Source organism: Thalassophryne amazonica, chromosome 7 (genome assembly GCF_902500255.1).
Source record: "Thalassophryne amazonica chromosome 7, fThaAma1.1, whole genome shotgun sequence".
Lineage (NCBI taxonomy): Eukaryota > Metazoa > Chordata > Actinopteri > Batrachoidiformes > Batrachoididae > Thalassophryne > Thalassophryne amazonica.
The window spans coordinates 78,228,241-78,243,812 of record NC_047109.1 but is presented as its reverse complement, the minus strand read 5'-3'; the positions used below and the strand labels follow the sequence as shown (position 1 = coordinate 78,243,812).

At 42.7% G+C, this 15,572-nt stretch overlaps 1 protein-coding gene across 2 annotated transcripts in view; it reads left to right on the top strand.

Moving 5' to 3' along the window:
• Positions 1-47: 47 nt before the first annotated feature.
• Positions 48-15,572, top strand: part of sphk2 (sphingosine kinase 2) — a 32,704-nt gene continuing 17,179 nt past the window's right edge. Inside the window, exons 1-3 of one of the 2 annotated variants that reach the window (XM_034174665.1) lie at positions 1,930-2,011; positions 2,382-2,383; positions 2,466-3,917. In XM_034174665.1, coding sequence (XP_034030556.1) covers positions 3,455-3,917 — 463 coding nt within the window. In that variant the 5' untranslated portion in view covers positions 1,930-2,011; positions 2,382-2,383; positions 2,466-3,454. Of the gene's footprint in view, positions 181-1,929; positions 2,012-2,381; positions 2,384-2,465; positions 3,918-15,572 lie in introns of those variants that run through there. The other variant, XM_034174664.1, reaches the window with a different exon arrangement.

The window sequence follows — 15,572 nt, the reverse complement described above, 5'->3', positions numbered from 1 at the left end:
TCCAGGAAGCGGTGGTCGGTCATGATTGGAGAATGTGGGCGGGTCTTAAGTGTTTTCCTTGTCGTCATTGGACTTCCGCTCCGCCGCTCAAAGCTGCCGCCGCTGCTGCTGCTGCGGGCTCGGACACTTCCTGCAGCTCTCCGGCCTGAATGACGGTGGCGTCGTGTGAGAGACAATGAGGTAAGTCAGCGGGGGGTTGTTGCCTAATGTACTATTTTGGGTTGTTTTTTTCCCCTTTGTTCAGCATGTTGGCCAACCTGCTGCTTAGGTTTTGCGTGATTTCATGAAAAAGCGCTTGTCAGAAAACTAGCTACAGTTATCGAAGCTTATGGGATTCCTTGGACGATCGGGACTTGGGGAAATGGGACCACCGGTGCTTTTCGAATTGTGTGGTAATTTTCAGCATCGCTAATCGTGTGTTGGGAATTAGTTTCTGTCTGATTTACGTTATTTGTGGAACGATTTGATTTTTTTTTTTGTCAGGCTCGTTTACTGTAGCAGCTGAATATTACATCGCAAGCTAGTGATTGCTATCGCAACTCGTAAACGCTATCGTTGTACGAAATTTTAACTGACACTTTGCGGAAAATTACATAGAATCTGTATTAATTTAGGATGTGTTCAAAATCGACACTAGCACATTAGCTATCGTCGCTATGTTACTGTGGCTAGGTGGCAGCTTGACAACAAGCTACGATTGCTGGTTATGTGCAGTCATACCACAAACTGACTTCAAAGTATAAGGTGGCGCACGGTTCTCCAAATTACCATGAAGTAATCCAACAAAAGCCTCATTGTGTGGGGGACATAATTAGCCTGCTGACATTTTTAGTGTCCCCACCCCGCGTGTCAAGGACAAGGTGCAACAATGGGCACTGATGGAATTGTTGGAGCAGGTCTTCAGAAAAGTATTGATGCTTATCTGCAACATCTTGTATAGTGTTTCCTGGCCCGACCACCTCTGGAATGTGTGACCAGTTATAGTGGGCTCTCAGTTCTGTTTCGTATAACACTTGTACATGATAACACATTGAAGCCTTGGTTAGAAAGACAAGAAGTCGAAGGATAGCTTCATGAGTGCATTGAACCCATTGACCCTGAGCTGTACTAACACTGTCTTTACTAGTATCTAACGATAATGACATTTTACATACGAACATCCTTTTTTTTTCTCTAACATTTTGAAGTAAATCACTTTAAATGGAGATGCATGGTGATGGCTGAGTTAACGCACCTGGTTTCAGTGCAGAAGGTTCTGAGTTCAAACCCCACTCCTGCCACATTTCTCCATGTAATGTGGAGTTGTGTTAGGAAGGGCATTTGGCGTAAAACTTGTGCCAATTCAACATGCAGATTCACCTCGGATCTGCTGTGATGACCTTGAGTGAAAACAGCGGAGCAGCCAAAGGGACTTACTTTTTACCTATAATTTGTACCTATCGGACAATGTTGGACGATAATGTTATTTAACAATGTTAAAGGCTTATATCACAATGCCTCAGAATTTGGATGCCCATCACTACTTGCTCAAGACTTCACTGAGTCAAGAACCTGGTGCCATAAAATTTCATCATGATCTGAGAACCACTTATGGAGTTTATGCATCCACACACGACAGCCAAACAAGCAATCATGTAACCACCTTCTTCCTCTATTGGTTGTTAAAACTGATGTATAAAAAAAAAAAAAAAAAAAATACAAGAATTTTTTTTCTTGGAGTATGGCTTTCTTTGTTTTCAGATTCTGCACATGGCTTATGCTGTGAGGTTTGATATTACAATTCATTGCATACATGAAAGAAACTTTTAGAACAAATGGGAAGAGTTGTTTTTTGTTGGTGGTGTTTTTCTCTACAGTGCCAAAATCGGCAAAACTTAGAATGCAAAACTTTGAAAATACAGTGTAGATCAAGTCAGCAATTTACAAGATGTGAACTTTGGCTTTACATTGCAGAACAGACAGTGTATCAGCAAAAATTTTGAGGAAGAACACTCAATGAGGTGGTATTCTGGTCTACTTATTCTGATGTAAACATTCTTCCAAAAAAAAAAAAAAAAGAAGCAATGTCTGAGTAATTCTGAGGACATGTGGCCCTGAGTCATTATGCTTCAGCAAAGACATATAAGGTCAAGGGCCATGATGAATCTTGTATTAACATCACCTATTATCGCTTTCTCTTATCAGGAGCATTGTACTCTGTACTGGTTCTGTAATTGCGCAAATCGCAAATGGGATACTAAAATATTCACCTTTGCTCATTGAAATCCAAGTTATTTGCAGGCTCAGATTTTTTGTTTGTTTTAAGTCTGCAGACACATTTGCTCATTGATCTTTTACATCTACAACATTCTTCAGAATCAGAAATTCTTTATGAATCCCAGTTGTAAATTAGGTTTTTAGTTTTTCTTGAAGAGTTGATACCTTTTTGAGATGTATTTTGCTATTGTTCTTTTGTCTCCATACAGGAACACAGATTTGTGGGAGGGAACGTGAGGCGGCTTCGAGGCATTATGATCATATAAACAAAGGACCTAACTGAAGCTGCCTCATTTGTTGGTGTTTTTTTGTTTGTCTTGTCACCCTTCCATCTGACCTCATTTACACCCTTCTGGAATTATGCAGGAGTTGTCTGGATAAAATTCTGTTGTGTCACACTACTGCTTAGAGTCTTACATTTGTCTAGTATTAAAGGAAGCAAAGGTCTCAAATTTTGTGGCATAATTTCCGTTTCAGCCAGTACTTATCACAGCATATTCCACAGAAATGTTAATTGCATATTAATGCTTATATTACTGTGTTATTTGGAGTTAAATTTTTAGTGCAGCTGGGCTTGTGATTCAATTTATTTAAAGTTTTTGTTAAGTAGCAGCTTTAAGCCTTCCATTGATTTCATAATAGTTTTGTTTGCAAACTGTTTTGCAATTTTTTTGTTTTGCCTGTTTTTAAAACTAATTCTTAACATTTATTTAATGACTAGTCTTATCGAGGATAAGGTTGTCGATGTCTGTCCACTTTTCAACTGACAGTAATCTGTTGGATGTGAAAAGCACAATGGGAGCTTTTTACATGCAACACAAAGACTGATTTCCATCTTCACTGGAATAATATTCTAAAGCACTTTTAAACTGGAAGGTTTTTTTTTTTTTTGTTTTTTTTTAAATACTTGATTCTGAAATGGCCAGATGAAAACTTGAACCGAAGTTATTTTTTTGACTATCTCTTGGTTTGAAGCACTGAAGAGGAAGGATGACTTTTGAAGCTGTTTCAATGATGTTATCAGAGTGAGGTACCTATGTTTTCATTTTAATTGCAAATCTTTAAGAGCTGCCAAAATCCACCGTTAAAACCTCAAAACTGTCAAATGCTCAGCGACACCAAGCTGGACAAAATTTTTTTGCAATAGACTTTTTTCACCTCTTCATACTGCTAAGCTGTTTGCACTTGGGTGGTGAGCATGCGATCTCCAGAACATCCTTTACCTTCCCCAGCAGAAGCCCTTCTTCATGGTCAGTTTGCCAGCTGGGGATCCGGCGTTAACAACAACAACAACAGCTGCCCTAACAGCCCTGGTAGTCCAGGCGGAATCTCCCCCACCATCTCACCTACTTCATCTTCAGCCTCCAACTATGCCTTGACGCTGACCCACAGCCACATTCATATTCAACGCCTGTCACCTCGGCCAGGGAAGGAATCTCGTATCCTGCTGCCCTTATCAGAGCTTGTTGGATGCAGTTGCCCCCGAGCCCCTGCTCCCCCTTTGTTGGTGCTTTACTGGTACCCACCGGGCAAAAGAAGGAAAGGGGTGTCTCGTCGCAGGCAGGTGAGGGCCTATCTGGCGGAAACCAGGACTGAAGCTGAGAGGTGGTCAGCTGCTGTACAGTGTCTTCTCAGAGATGTGACCGTCACTGCTGACACAGGTGAGTGTCTCAACACATTTGCTTTTCCAGGTTGTAGGATATATGTAGTTTTTCATGGTGCAGAACTATACAGGAAATTAACTATGAAGTGCCATCAAGATTCCCATGGTTTCATTACAGTGTATTGTTGTGAAATTTAAATTGCATTTGCTTAGATGTTTAAAGTTATGTGCATGAAGAACCATGCTGATGGTTGTTTCTTTACAACAGTAGATACATTTTTAAAGGGGTCATATTGTGCAAAATCAACCTTAACAACCTCTCAGTTATGTGATTAGGATTTTGTGTTAAGACTTCCCAAAAGAACAACATTTTTGTGAGTGTGCATGTAATTCTCTTGTTACAAGCAGATTTTATTTCTGAAACTGCATAGATTTCTGTCATGCAACAGAAGCCCATATCTGGGCCAAATTTAGATGTGACAAAAAATGGTGTACTGAATACCCTGTTGTGTTACACAAGTGTTGCAGGTGACAACACTATTTTTGGTGTTAATGTTGAGGAAATTTCATAGCTAGATGCCATGGGTTTAAATCTGTTTCATACATGCATACATACATACATCTTCAACCACTTATCAGGGGTCGGGTCGCAGGGGCAACAGCTCCGACAGGTGACCCAAAACTTCCCTTTGTCTGGCCACATTAACCACCTCTGACTGGAAGAAACTAAGGCGTTCCCAGGCCAGTGTGGAGATATAATTTCTCCATCTAGTCCTGGATCTCCTCCCAGTTGGACGTACCTGGAACACCTCCCTAGGGAGGCTCCCAGGAGGCATCCTTACCAGATGCCCGAACCACCTCAGCTGGCTCCTCTCAATGCAAAGGGGCAGCAGCTCTACTCTGAGCTCCCCACAGATGACCGAGCTTCTCATCCTGTCTCTAAGGGAGACACCAGCCACTCTCCTAAGGAAGCCCATTTTGGCTGCTTGTACCGAGAATCTAGTTCTTTAGGTCATGACCCAACCCTCATGACCATAGGTGAGAGTAGGAACAAAGATTGACCAATAGATTGAGAGCTTTGCTTTGTGGCTCGGCTCCCTTTCAGTCAGAACAGTACGGTAGAGCGAATGCAGTTCTGTCCATGCTGCACTGATTCTCTAGCCAGTCTCACTCTCCATTGTGCCCTCACTCGTGAACCAGTCCCAGAGATGCTTGAACTCCTTCGCTTGGGGCAAGACCTACCAGGAGTTCCCTACCTGGAGCAATCCTTCGGTTTCCTGCTGATAACCAACAAGATTGGTGACAAGGCATAGCCTTGGCAGAGGCCAACCCCCACTGGAAACGAGTCTGACTTACTCCCAAGAACACAAACACAGTTCTTGCTTTGTGAGTACAGAGATCGGATGGCCCTGAGAAGGGATCCTCTCACTCCATACTCCAGCAGCACCTCCCACAGTATCTCCAGGGATACCCGATCATATGCCTTCTCCCATTGCACAAAACACAGGTAGACTGGATGGGCATACTCCCAGGCCTCCTCCAGGATGCTTGTGAGAGTGAAGAGTTGGTTGGTTGTTCCACAGCCAGGACAGAACCCGTGTTGTTCTATTTGCTGAATCCTCCTTTCCAGCACACTGGAGTAGACTTTATAAGGGAGGCTGAATAGTGTGATGGCCCTGTAATTGGAATTGGCACACACTTTCTGGTCCCCTTTTTTAAATATGGGGCCCACCACCCCAGTTTCCCACTCCTTAGGCACTGCCCCAGACCTCAACGCAATGTTGAAGAGATGTCTCATCCAAGACAATCCCTCCACACCCAGAGCCTTCAGCATTTCTGGGCGGATCTCATCAATGCCCGGGGCTGTGCCACTGCAGAGTTGCTTGACTACCTCAGTGACTTCCACTAGGGAAATTGATGATGTCTCATCAGCTTCCAGCACTGCCTCTACTACAGATGGGGCTCCAGTCTGATGCAGGAGTTCCTCAAAGTGTTCAATCCAGCACCCGATTACCTCCTCAGTTGAGATCAACAGAGTCCCATCCTGACTATAAACAGCTTGGATGGTTCCATTTCCTTTCCTGAGGTGCCTCATGGTCCGCCAGAAACACCTTGGTGCCGACCAACAGTCCTTCTCCATGGTTGCTCCTCCCTCCACAGCAAAGGCTGCCCCCCTTTGGGCCTGTCGGTACTATGTGACTGCCTCCGGAGTCCTCTGAGATAACCTGTCCCGGAAGAACTCCTCCTTCAGTCAGACAGATTCCCTGACCACCAGTGTCTACCACAGTGTTTGAAGGTTGCTGCCCCTTGAGGCAACTAAGACCTTCAGGCCCTGCTGCAGCTTCAGCAGTGAAAGCTTTGAACATTGGCCATTCTGGTTCAATATCCCTAACCTCTGTGTTCCAACATGGTGTTTATTGTGGACAGTCCATGACTAGTACAGAAGTCCAATAACAAACCACCACTCGGGTTTAGATCAGGGAGGTCGTTCCTCCTAATCACACCTCTCCAGGTGTCTCTGTCATTGCCCATGTTTACATTGGGACTCCAGCCAGGGACTCCAAGAAGGCAGAATTCAAGGCAGAATTTCCCAAACTACTGTTCGGTGCATACGCACAAACAGTAACTTTTTCCCCTGCCACCCAAAGGCACAGGGAGGCGACCCTCTCATCTACCAGGGTAAACTCCAACTTAGCACCGCTCAGCCAGGGACTTGAGTATCCCTACACCCCTATGCTTCCAGAGCCGAGGCTGTGCATGGAGGTGAAGCCCATCAGATCTAACTGGTAGCACTCCACCTCCCACACCGTCTCCGGCTCCATTCCCCAGAGCGAGATAACTTTCCACTTTCCCAGAGCTAGCCTCTGCCAGCCAGGTGTGGTCCGTCATGGCCCTCAACTTTCATTGCCACCCATGGGACAGAGCACCTGACCCCAATGGTTCTCCACTGGAATGTCCACGTAATCTTTTTGGGCTGTGCCTGGCTGGACTCCGTGGCAAGCCCGGCCACCAGGCAATAGCTGACAGGCCTTCCATCCAGGCCTGGCTCCAGACTGGGCCCCGGGCTTCCTCTTGATGGGGTCATGTTTCCTCTTCCTTGTTTTTCCATGGAGTCATTGTGAACCATTCTTACTCTGGCCCCTTGCCTGACACCAGTTTGCCACGAGAGACCCTACCAGGAGCATGAACGTTCCAGACAACACAGCTCTCAAGTTAAAAAGGCACACAAACTTCTCCATAAGGTGATCTTTCCCAGAGAGGACATTAACAAAAAGCTTTCATATTTCACAATACTTCTGATGTTCCATTTGCTGTCTTTCATGCCCTGAAAAGCATACATCAAAGGGCTCGTAGCATGGGAACACGTGCAGATTCTGGCCACCATAGGGTAGAAGATGAAGTACCTTAAAATATGTAATGTAATACATTGTAATGTCTGGAGTATTAACGTGTGAAGTTTCAGATCTTAATACCTGCTCAGTGTGGAGACACAGCTGAATCAACATTCAGAGGACCTCACTGCGGGCAAAAAAATTGCATTTTTGAAGATTCTTGGACCATACTTTGACTAGTCTATTTCCTTAAAACTAATGCTCTTCTGATGGCATGTCCGTATTTCTGGTCCAATACGAGATACACAAAAATGTGACATACACAAAAACATGACGTACAGCAACTGACAGAGATTTGTTGGAACTGTTAGCTACTGGTTGAAGTGTTTAAACCAAGATGTATTTGTGAGTACCAAACAAGAATGCACTCTAACTCCTGGCATAGTTCCAAGCTGGTTCTGTAACAAATGGAATGCTATAGAGCGTGATATACACAAATCGTGACGTACCATGTCCGTGCATCATTAATGGACCTGATATCAAATACATTCAAAGAAATACGAGGTCTGTTAGAAAAGATGGATTTGAATCACGTGTGCTTGCATGATCCAACGTTGATGCTTCGTGCGCATGCGTGAATTTTTTCACGCCTGTCGATTGCGTCATTTCCTGGTAAGCAGCCTTTGTGTGAGGTGTGTGTCGTGCGCTTGGCGTTTTTTCATTCCAAGGAAAAAGACAGAACAACTGGAGCAGTGCCGCATCAAATTTTGCCAGAAACTAGGCAACAGCCAGGTGGAAACCATTCGGATTATTCAGACGGCTTTCGGTGACGATCCTATGGGCATCATACAGATTAAGGAGCGGTACAACTGGTTTAAAGACGGCCGCACAACGGTGGAGAGCGTGCCGCGCTCCTGGCGGCCATCAACACGCTGAAATGACCAGATCATTTCCAAAGTGAACGCTGTGGTGATGCGGGACCGCCGTGTGACTATCCGAGAAATTGCGGAAGAGGTGAACATCAGCACTTTTTCGGCACATTCCGCTGTGGCAGAAGATTTGGCCATGAAAAGAGTTGCAGCGAAATTCATGTCGATGGCTTCGGCACGAAGCTGCTGAAGGAGCAAAAGCACCACCGCGTTGAAGTCTCACAGGACATACTGGACTCCGAAAAATGATGCCCACCTCTTCCACCATTTGGAAGATTCAGACGGCTTTCGGTGGCTTTTCATTCGTGTGACTATCCAAGAAATTGTGGAAGAGGTGGGCATGTCACAACATGTCCTGTGAGGCTTCAACACGAAGGCGCTTTTGCTCCGTCAGCTTCGTGCCGAAGCCATCAGCATGAATTTCGCTGCAACTCTTTTCATGGCCAAATCTTCTGTCACAGTGGAATGTGCCGAAAAAATGCTGATGTCCACCTCTTCCGCAGTTTCTCGGATAGTCACACGACAGTCCCACATCACCACAGCGTTCACTTTGGAAATGATCTGGTCATTTCAGCGTGTTGATGGCCGACCGGAGCGTGGCTCGCTTTCCACCGTTGTGCGGCCGTCTTTAAACTGGTTGTACTGCTCCTTAACTTGTGCGATGCCCATAGGATCGTCACCGAAAGCCGTCTGAATAATCCGAATGGTTTCCACCTGGCTGTCGCCCAGTTTCTGGCAAAATTTGATGCAGTCACGCTGCTCCAGTTGTTCCGTCTTTTTCCTTGGAATGAAAAAAACGCAGAGCGCACGACACACACCTCACACAAAGGCTGCTTACCAGGAAATGACGCAATCAACAGGCGTGAAAAAATTCAGGCATGCGCACGAAGGTTCAAGGTTGGCTCATGCAAGCACACGTGATTCAAATCCATCAGGTTTTTGAAAAAAATAAAAAGGTCGGATAATTTTCTAACAGACCTTGTAGATGACTAAATAGTAACTAGTGACATTCCATAAACAGCTGCCCTACATCATTGGTATGTCATCTCTGGGGTGCAAGTTTTTGTGATGTACAAAAATGTGACGTACTCTGTAACAGGAAACAATAAGTGAGTGTACATGTTCCCATGCAACAAGCCCAAAATCACTTGAAGACATATGGGGAAACAGTCCGTTGAACAGATCTGTTTTTGTGATGTGTTACTGGAAGGAATCATTATTTTTTAGTTGGTGTGTGTGTGTGTTTTAAGGATACATGACCTCTGATTATTGGAAGTTTGTGAGACACCTGTTGACCTATATGAGTTTTCTGAAACTGGAAAATATGGACCCTTTAAGGAATGAGAATCATTGCTGTAGTGTTGACTAAGAGCTGCACTGATGAGTTCCAGTCAACTGCTTCATTTGTAGGATTTTCTTCATCTGACTCACATGTTTGTCTAGATTCCTGTTTACAACATGAAACTGTAAATGGCTGCTCTTGGCACTCTGACTTACAGTGCATCCAGAAAACTATTCACAGCACTTCACTTTTTCCACATTTTGTTATGTTGCAGCCTTACTCCAGTAAATTCATTTTCCCTTAAAATTCTACTCAAAACATCCCATAATGACATGAAAAATGTTTTGTTCTTTTTATTTTTGCAAATGTATTAAAAATAAAAAGCTAAGAAATCACATCTACATAAGTATTCACACTAGGGTTATGACAAATCTCAAATTTATTAGCCTGGGGTTATAAATGATGAACTTTTATCTAAAACTCACAAAAATGACTTTGGTTTTGCCAGATCTTCAAAAAACCTCCCGCACCTAAGACAGTTTCATATTTCACATTAAAACACCTCGCGACTCAAACACTCTTTATTATAACATGTCAGTTTTACATACAATACACATGAGGAATACATGAAAATGAGTACATATAGCATTTGTAGTGTTTTTAATAGTGTTTCAGATTTGTGTATTAGTGTTAATAAATTTGCTGTTAAGATATTTGTTTTGCGAGTAGATGGTTCCTTTTTCCAGTGAGTAGAGAAGCACTTCACAGCTTTGGGACACTTAAGTTTGGATATTGCTGACAGCAGGTCTTCATAATCCGTCTCTGAATAGTGTTGGTTATAAAACCAGGCCCGCGACTATGTAGTTGCAATGAAATCGCAAGTTACCCTCAGATGTTCTCGCCAATTTGGAAGAAGGAAAAATGCAATAAGTGCAAAAATTCCTCATGAGTTCTACCTGGCCCTGTGAAGTGATGGCAGCTTGTGCCATTTGACGCAAGACCATTTTTCCTCCGTTTTTTTTTAAACTTGTATGCTTCACAAAGCTTGAAAAGGAATTTAAAATCATCTCTCCAGCCAAGGTTCTCATACTCTGGTATCCCTTCTGTGCCCATGTATGAATTTTGCAAATCATCATACTGTTCCAAAATCTCATCATTAAACTCGTAGTTAATGTTAGGTGACCGTGACCGTATAGGAAAAAAGAAATCCAACACGTCGCATAACAAGATCAAGAATGTGGTGTTGGCAGCTGATGTATTGAGGTTCATTAAATCCCTTGTCTCGAAATGTTCTCAACACCATTTTTGCGACCAGTATTGACTGTTGTGTCAGAGATGATCATCTGAATACTGTTCCATGCACTGTACTCATCAAGCAGGTCCTGTAGTGTTTTATATATATGTTCTCCCTGAATTGCTGGCTGTCTGAGTGGTGTCCAAAAAATGAAGTGGGCTTCATAGATAATTGGCAAAGCTTCTGGGGAAAACCTGGTCTTGTTAGGAGAGACGGCACCCATCCCACTTTGGATGGAGCAGCTCTCATTTCTAGAAATCTGGCCAATTTTCTTAAATCCTCCAAACCGTGACTATCCAGGGTTGGGACCAGGAAGCAGAGTTGTAGTCTTACACTCCTCTCTGCAGCTTCTCTCCCCCTGCCATCCCCTCACTACCCCATCCCCGTAGAGACGGTGCCTGCTCCCAGACCACCAATAACCAGCAAAAATCTATTTAAGCATAAAAATTCAAAAAGAAAAAATAATATAGCACCTTCAACTGCACCACAGACTAAAACAGTTAAATGTGGTCTACTAAACATTAGGTCTCTCTCTTCTAAGTCCCTGTTGGTAAATGATATAATAATTGATCAACATATTGATTTATTCTGCCTTACAGAAACCTGGTTACAGCAGGATGAATATGTTAGTTTAAATGAGTCAACACCCCCGAGTCACACTAACTGTCAGAACGCTCGTAGCACGGGCCGGGGCGGAGGATTAGCAGCAATCTTCCATTCCAGCTTATTAATTAATCAAAAACCCAGACAGAGCTTTAATTCATTTGAAAGCTTGACTCTTAGTCTTGTCCATCCAAATTGGAAGTCCCAAAAACCAGTTTTATTTGTTATTATCTATCGTCCACCTGGTCGTTACTGTGAGTTTCTCTGTGAATTTTCAGACCTTTTGTCTGACTTAGTGCTTAGCTCAGATAAGATAATTATAGTGGGCGATTTTAACATCCACACAGATGCTGAGAATGACAGCCTCAACACTGCATTTAATCTATTATTGGACTCTATTGGCTTTGCTCAAAAAGTAAATGAGTCCACCCACCACTTTAATCATATCTTAGATCTTGTTCTGACTTATGGTATGGAAATAGAAGACTTAACAGTATTCCCTGAAAACTCCCTGCTGTCTGATCATTTCTTAATAACATTTACATTTACTCTGATGGACTACCCAGCAGTGGGGAATAAGTTTCATTACACTAGAAGTCTTTCAGAAAGCGCTGTAACTAGGTTTAAGGATATGATTCCTTCTTTATGTTCTCTAATGCCATATACCAACACAGTGCAGAGTAGCTACCTAAACTCTGTAAGTGAGATAGAGTATCTCGTCAATAGTTTTACATCCTCATTGAAGACAACTTTGGATGCTGTAGCTCCTCTGAAAAAGAGAGCTTTAAATCAGAAGTGCCTGACTCCGTGGTATAACTCACAAACTCGTAGCTTAAAGCAGATAACCCGTAAGTTGGAGAGGAAATGGCGTCTCACTAATTTAGAAGATCTTCACTTAGCCTGGAAAAAGAGTCTGTTGCTCTATAAAAAAGCCCTCCGTAAAGCTAGGACATCTTTCTACTCATCACTATTGAAGAAAATAAGAACAACCCCAGGTTTCTTTTCAGCACTGTAGCCAGGCTGACAGAGTCAGAGCTCTATTGAGCTGAGTATTCCATTAACTTTAACTAGTAATGACTTCATGACTTTCTTTGCTAACAAAATTTTAACTATTAGAGAAAAAATTACTCATAACCATCCCAAAGACGTATCGTTATCTTTGGCTGCTTTCAGTGATGCCGGTATTTGGTTAGACTCATTCTCTCCGATTGTTCTGTCTGAGTTATTTTCATTAGTTACTTCATCCAAACCATCAACATGTTTATTAGACCCCATTCCTACCAGGCTGCTCAAGGAAGCCCTACCATTATTTAATGCTTCGATCTTAAATATGATCAATCTATCTTTGTTAGTTGGCTATGTACCACAGGCTTTTAAGGTGGCAGTAATTAAACCATTACTTAAAAAGCCATCACTTGACCCAGCTATCTTAGCTAATTATAGGCCAATCTCCAACCTTCCTTTTCTCTCAAAAATTATTGAAAGGGTAGTTGTAAAACAGCTAACTGATCATCTGCAGAGGAATGGTCTATTTGAAGAGTTTCAGTCAGGTTTTAGAATTCATCATAGTACAGAAACAGCATTAGTGAAGGTTACAAATGATCTTCTTATGGCCTCGGACAGTGGACTCATCTCTGTGCTTGTTCTGTTAGACCTCAGTGCTGCTTTTGATACTGTTGACCATAAAATTTTATTACAGAGATTAGAGCATGCCATAGGTATTAAAGGCACTGCGCTGCGGTGATTTGAATCATATTTGTCTAATAGATTACAATTTGTTCATGTACATGGGGAATCTTCTTCACAGACTAGGGTTAATTATGGAGTTCCACAAGGTTCTGTGCTAGGACCAATTTTATTCACTTTATACATGCTTCCCTTAGGTAGTATTATTAGACGGTATTGCTTAAATTTTCATTGTTACGCAGATGATACCCAGCTTTATCTATCCATGAAGCCAGAGGACACACACCAATTAGCTAAACTGCAGGATTGTCTTACAGACATAAAGACATGGATGACCTCTAATTTCCTGCTTTTAAACTCAGATAAAACTGAAGTTATTGTACTTGGCCCCACAAATCTTAGAAACATGGTGTCTAACCAGATCCTTACTCTGGATGGCATTGCCCTGGCCTCTAGTAATACTGTGAGAAATCTTGGAGTCATTTTTGATCAGGATATGTCATTCAAAGCGCATATTAAACAAATATGTAGGACTGCTTTTTTGCATTTACGCAATATCTCTGAAATCAGAAAGGTCTTGTCTCAGAGTGATGCTGAAAAACTAATTCATGCATTTATTTCCTCTAGGCTGGACTATTGTAATTCATTATTATCAGGTTGTCCTAAAAGTTCCCTAAAAAGCCTTCAGTTAATTCAAAATGCTGCAGCTAGAGTACTGACGGGGACTAGAAGGAGAGAGCATATCTCACCCATATTGGCCTCTCTTCATTGGCTTCCTGTTAATTCTAGAATAGAATTTAAAATTCTTGTTCTTACTTATAAGGTTTTGAATAATCAGGTCCCATCTTATCTTAGGGACCTCGTAGTACCATATCACCCCAATAGAGCGCTTCGCTCTCAAACTGCAGGCTTACTTGTAGTTCCTAGGGTTTGTAAGAGTAGAATGGGAGGCAGAGCCTTCAGCTTTCAGGCTCCTCTCCTGTGGAACCAGCTCCCAATTCAGATCAGGGAGACAGACACCCTCTCTACTTTTAAGATTAGGCTTAAAACTTTCCTTTTTGCTAAAGCTTATAGTTAGGGCTGGATCGGGTGACCCTGAACCATCCCTTAGTTATGCTGCTATAGACGTAGACTGCTGGGGGGTTCCCATGATGCACTGTTTCTTTCTCTTTTTGCTCTGTATGCACCACTCTGCATTTAATCATTAGTGATCGATCTCTGCTCCCCTCCACAGCATGTCTTTTTCCTGGTTCTCTCCCTCAGCCCCAACCAGTCCCAGCAGAAGACTGCCCCTCCCTGAGCCTGGTTCTGCTGGAGGTTTCTTCCTGTTAAAAGGGAGTTTTTCCTTCCCACTGTAGCCAAGTGCTTGCTCACAGGGGGTCGTTTTGACCGTTGGGGTTTTACATAATTATTGTATGGCCTTGCCTTACAATATAAAGCGCCTTGGGGCAACTGTTTGTTGTGATTTGGTGCTATATAAAAAAAATTGATTGATTGATTGATTTATATATATGTCTGCAGCAGTTCCACTGTCACTTGCCAAAATGCCAAGTTGTAATGTTCTGTCATTTTTGAAGCACACAAGTTGGTACTCCTTTTTGTCAATTTTCTTACCATCAAATTGCAGACAAATTTATTTTGTATATATTTTATTTGTATATATTTTCTTGTTATTTCTTGATACTTCTTAATTCTTTTCTTGTTACGTTATTTTAAATAGTATTGTGTAAACTCATATTTTTTAAAAGGGATGTGGTGCTAGGTGCGGGAGGTTTTCTCATGATCCAATGAAGTGAACTATGGGTAAAAGTTCATCAAATGCAACATCAGGAAAATTAAAGTTTTAAAAAACGTTTTGTAGTCATAACCCTAATTCACACCCCTTGCTCAATACTTTGTTGATGCACCTTTGGCAGTAATTGCAGCCTCAAGTCTTCTTGAATATGATGTTACAAGCTTGGTGCACCTATCTTTGGGCAGTTTTGCCTATTCTTCTTGCAGCACTTCTCAAGTTCCATCAGGTTGGAAGGGGAGGACATTCACAGAGTTGTCCGGAAGCCACTCCTTTGATATCTTGGCTGTGTGTTTCGAGTCATTTTTCTGCTGAAAGATGAACCATCTCCCAGCCTGAGGTCAAGAGCGCTCTGGAGCAGGTTTTCATCCAGGATGTCTCTGTACATTGCTGTATTCATCGTTCCCTCAATCCTGACTAGTCTTCCAGTTTCTGCTGCTGAAAAAAAATCCCCACAGCATGATTCTGCCACTACCATGCTTCACTGTAGGGATGGTACCTGGTTTCCTCCAACATAATGCCCAGCATTCACGCCAAAGAGTTCAATCTTTGTCTCATCAGACCAGAGAATTTTCTCTCTCGTGGTCTGAGAGTCCTTTAGGTGCCTTTTCACAAACCCCAGGCGAGCTGCCAGGTGGCTTTTACTAAGGAGTGGCTTCCATCTGGCCACTGTATCATACAGACCTGATTGGTGGATTGCTGCAGAGATGGTTGTCCTTCTGGAAGGTTCTCCTCTCTCCACAGAGGAATGCTGGGGCTCTGACAGAGTGACCATCAGGTTCTTGGTCACCTCCC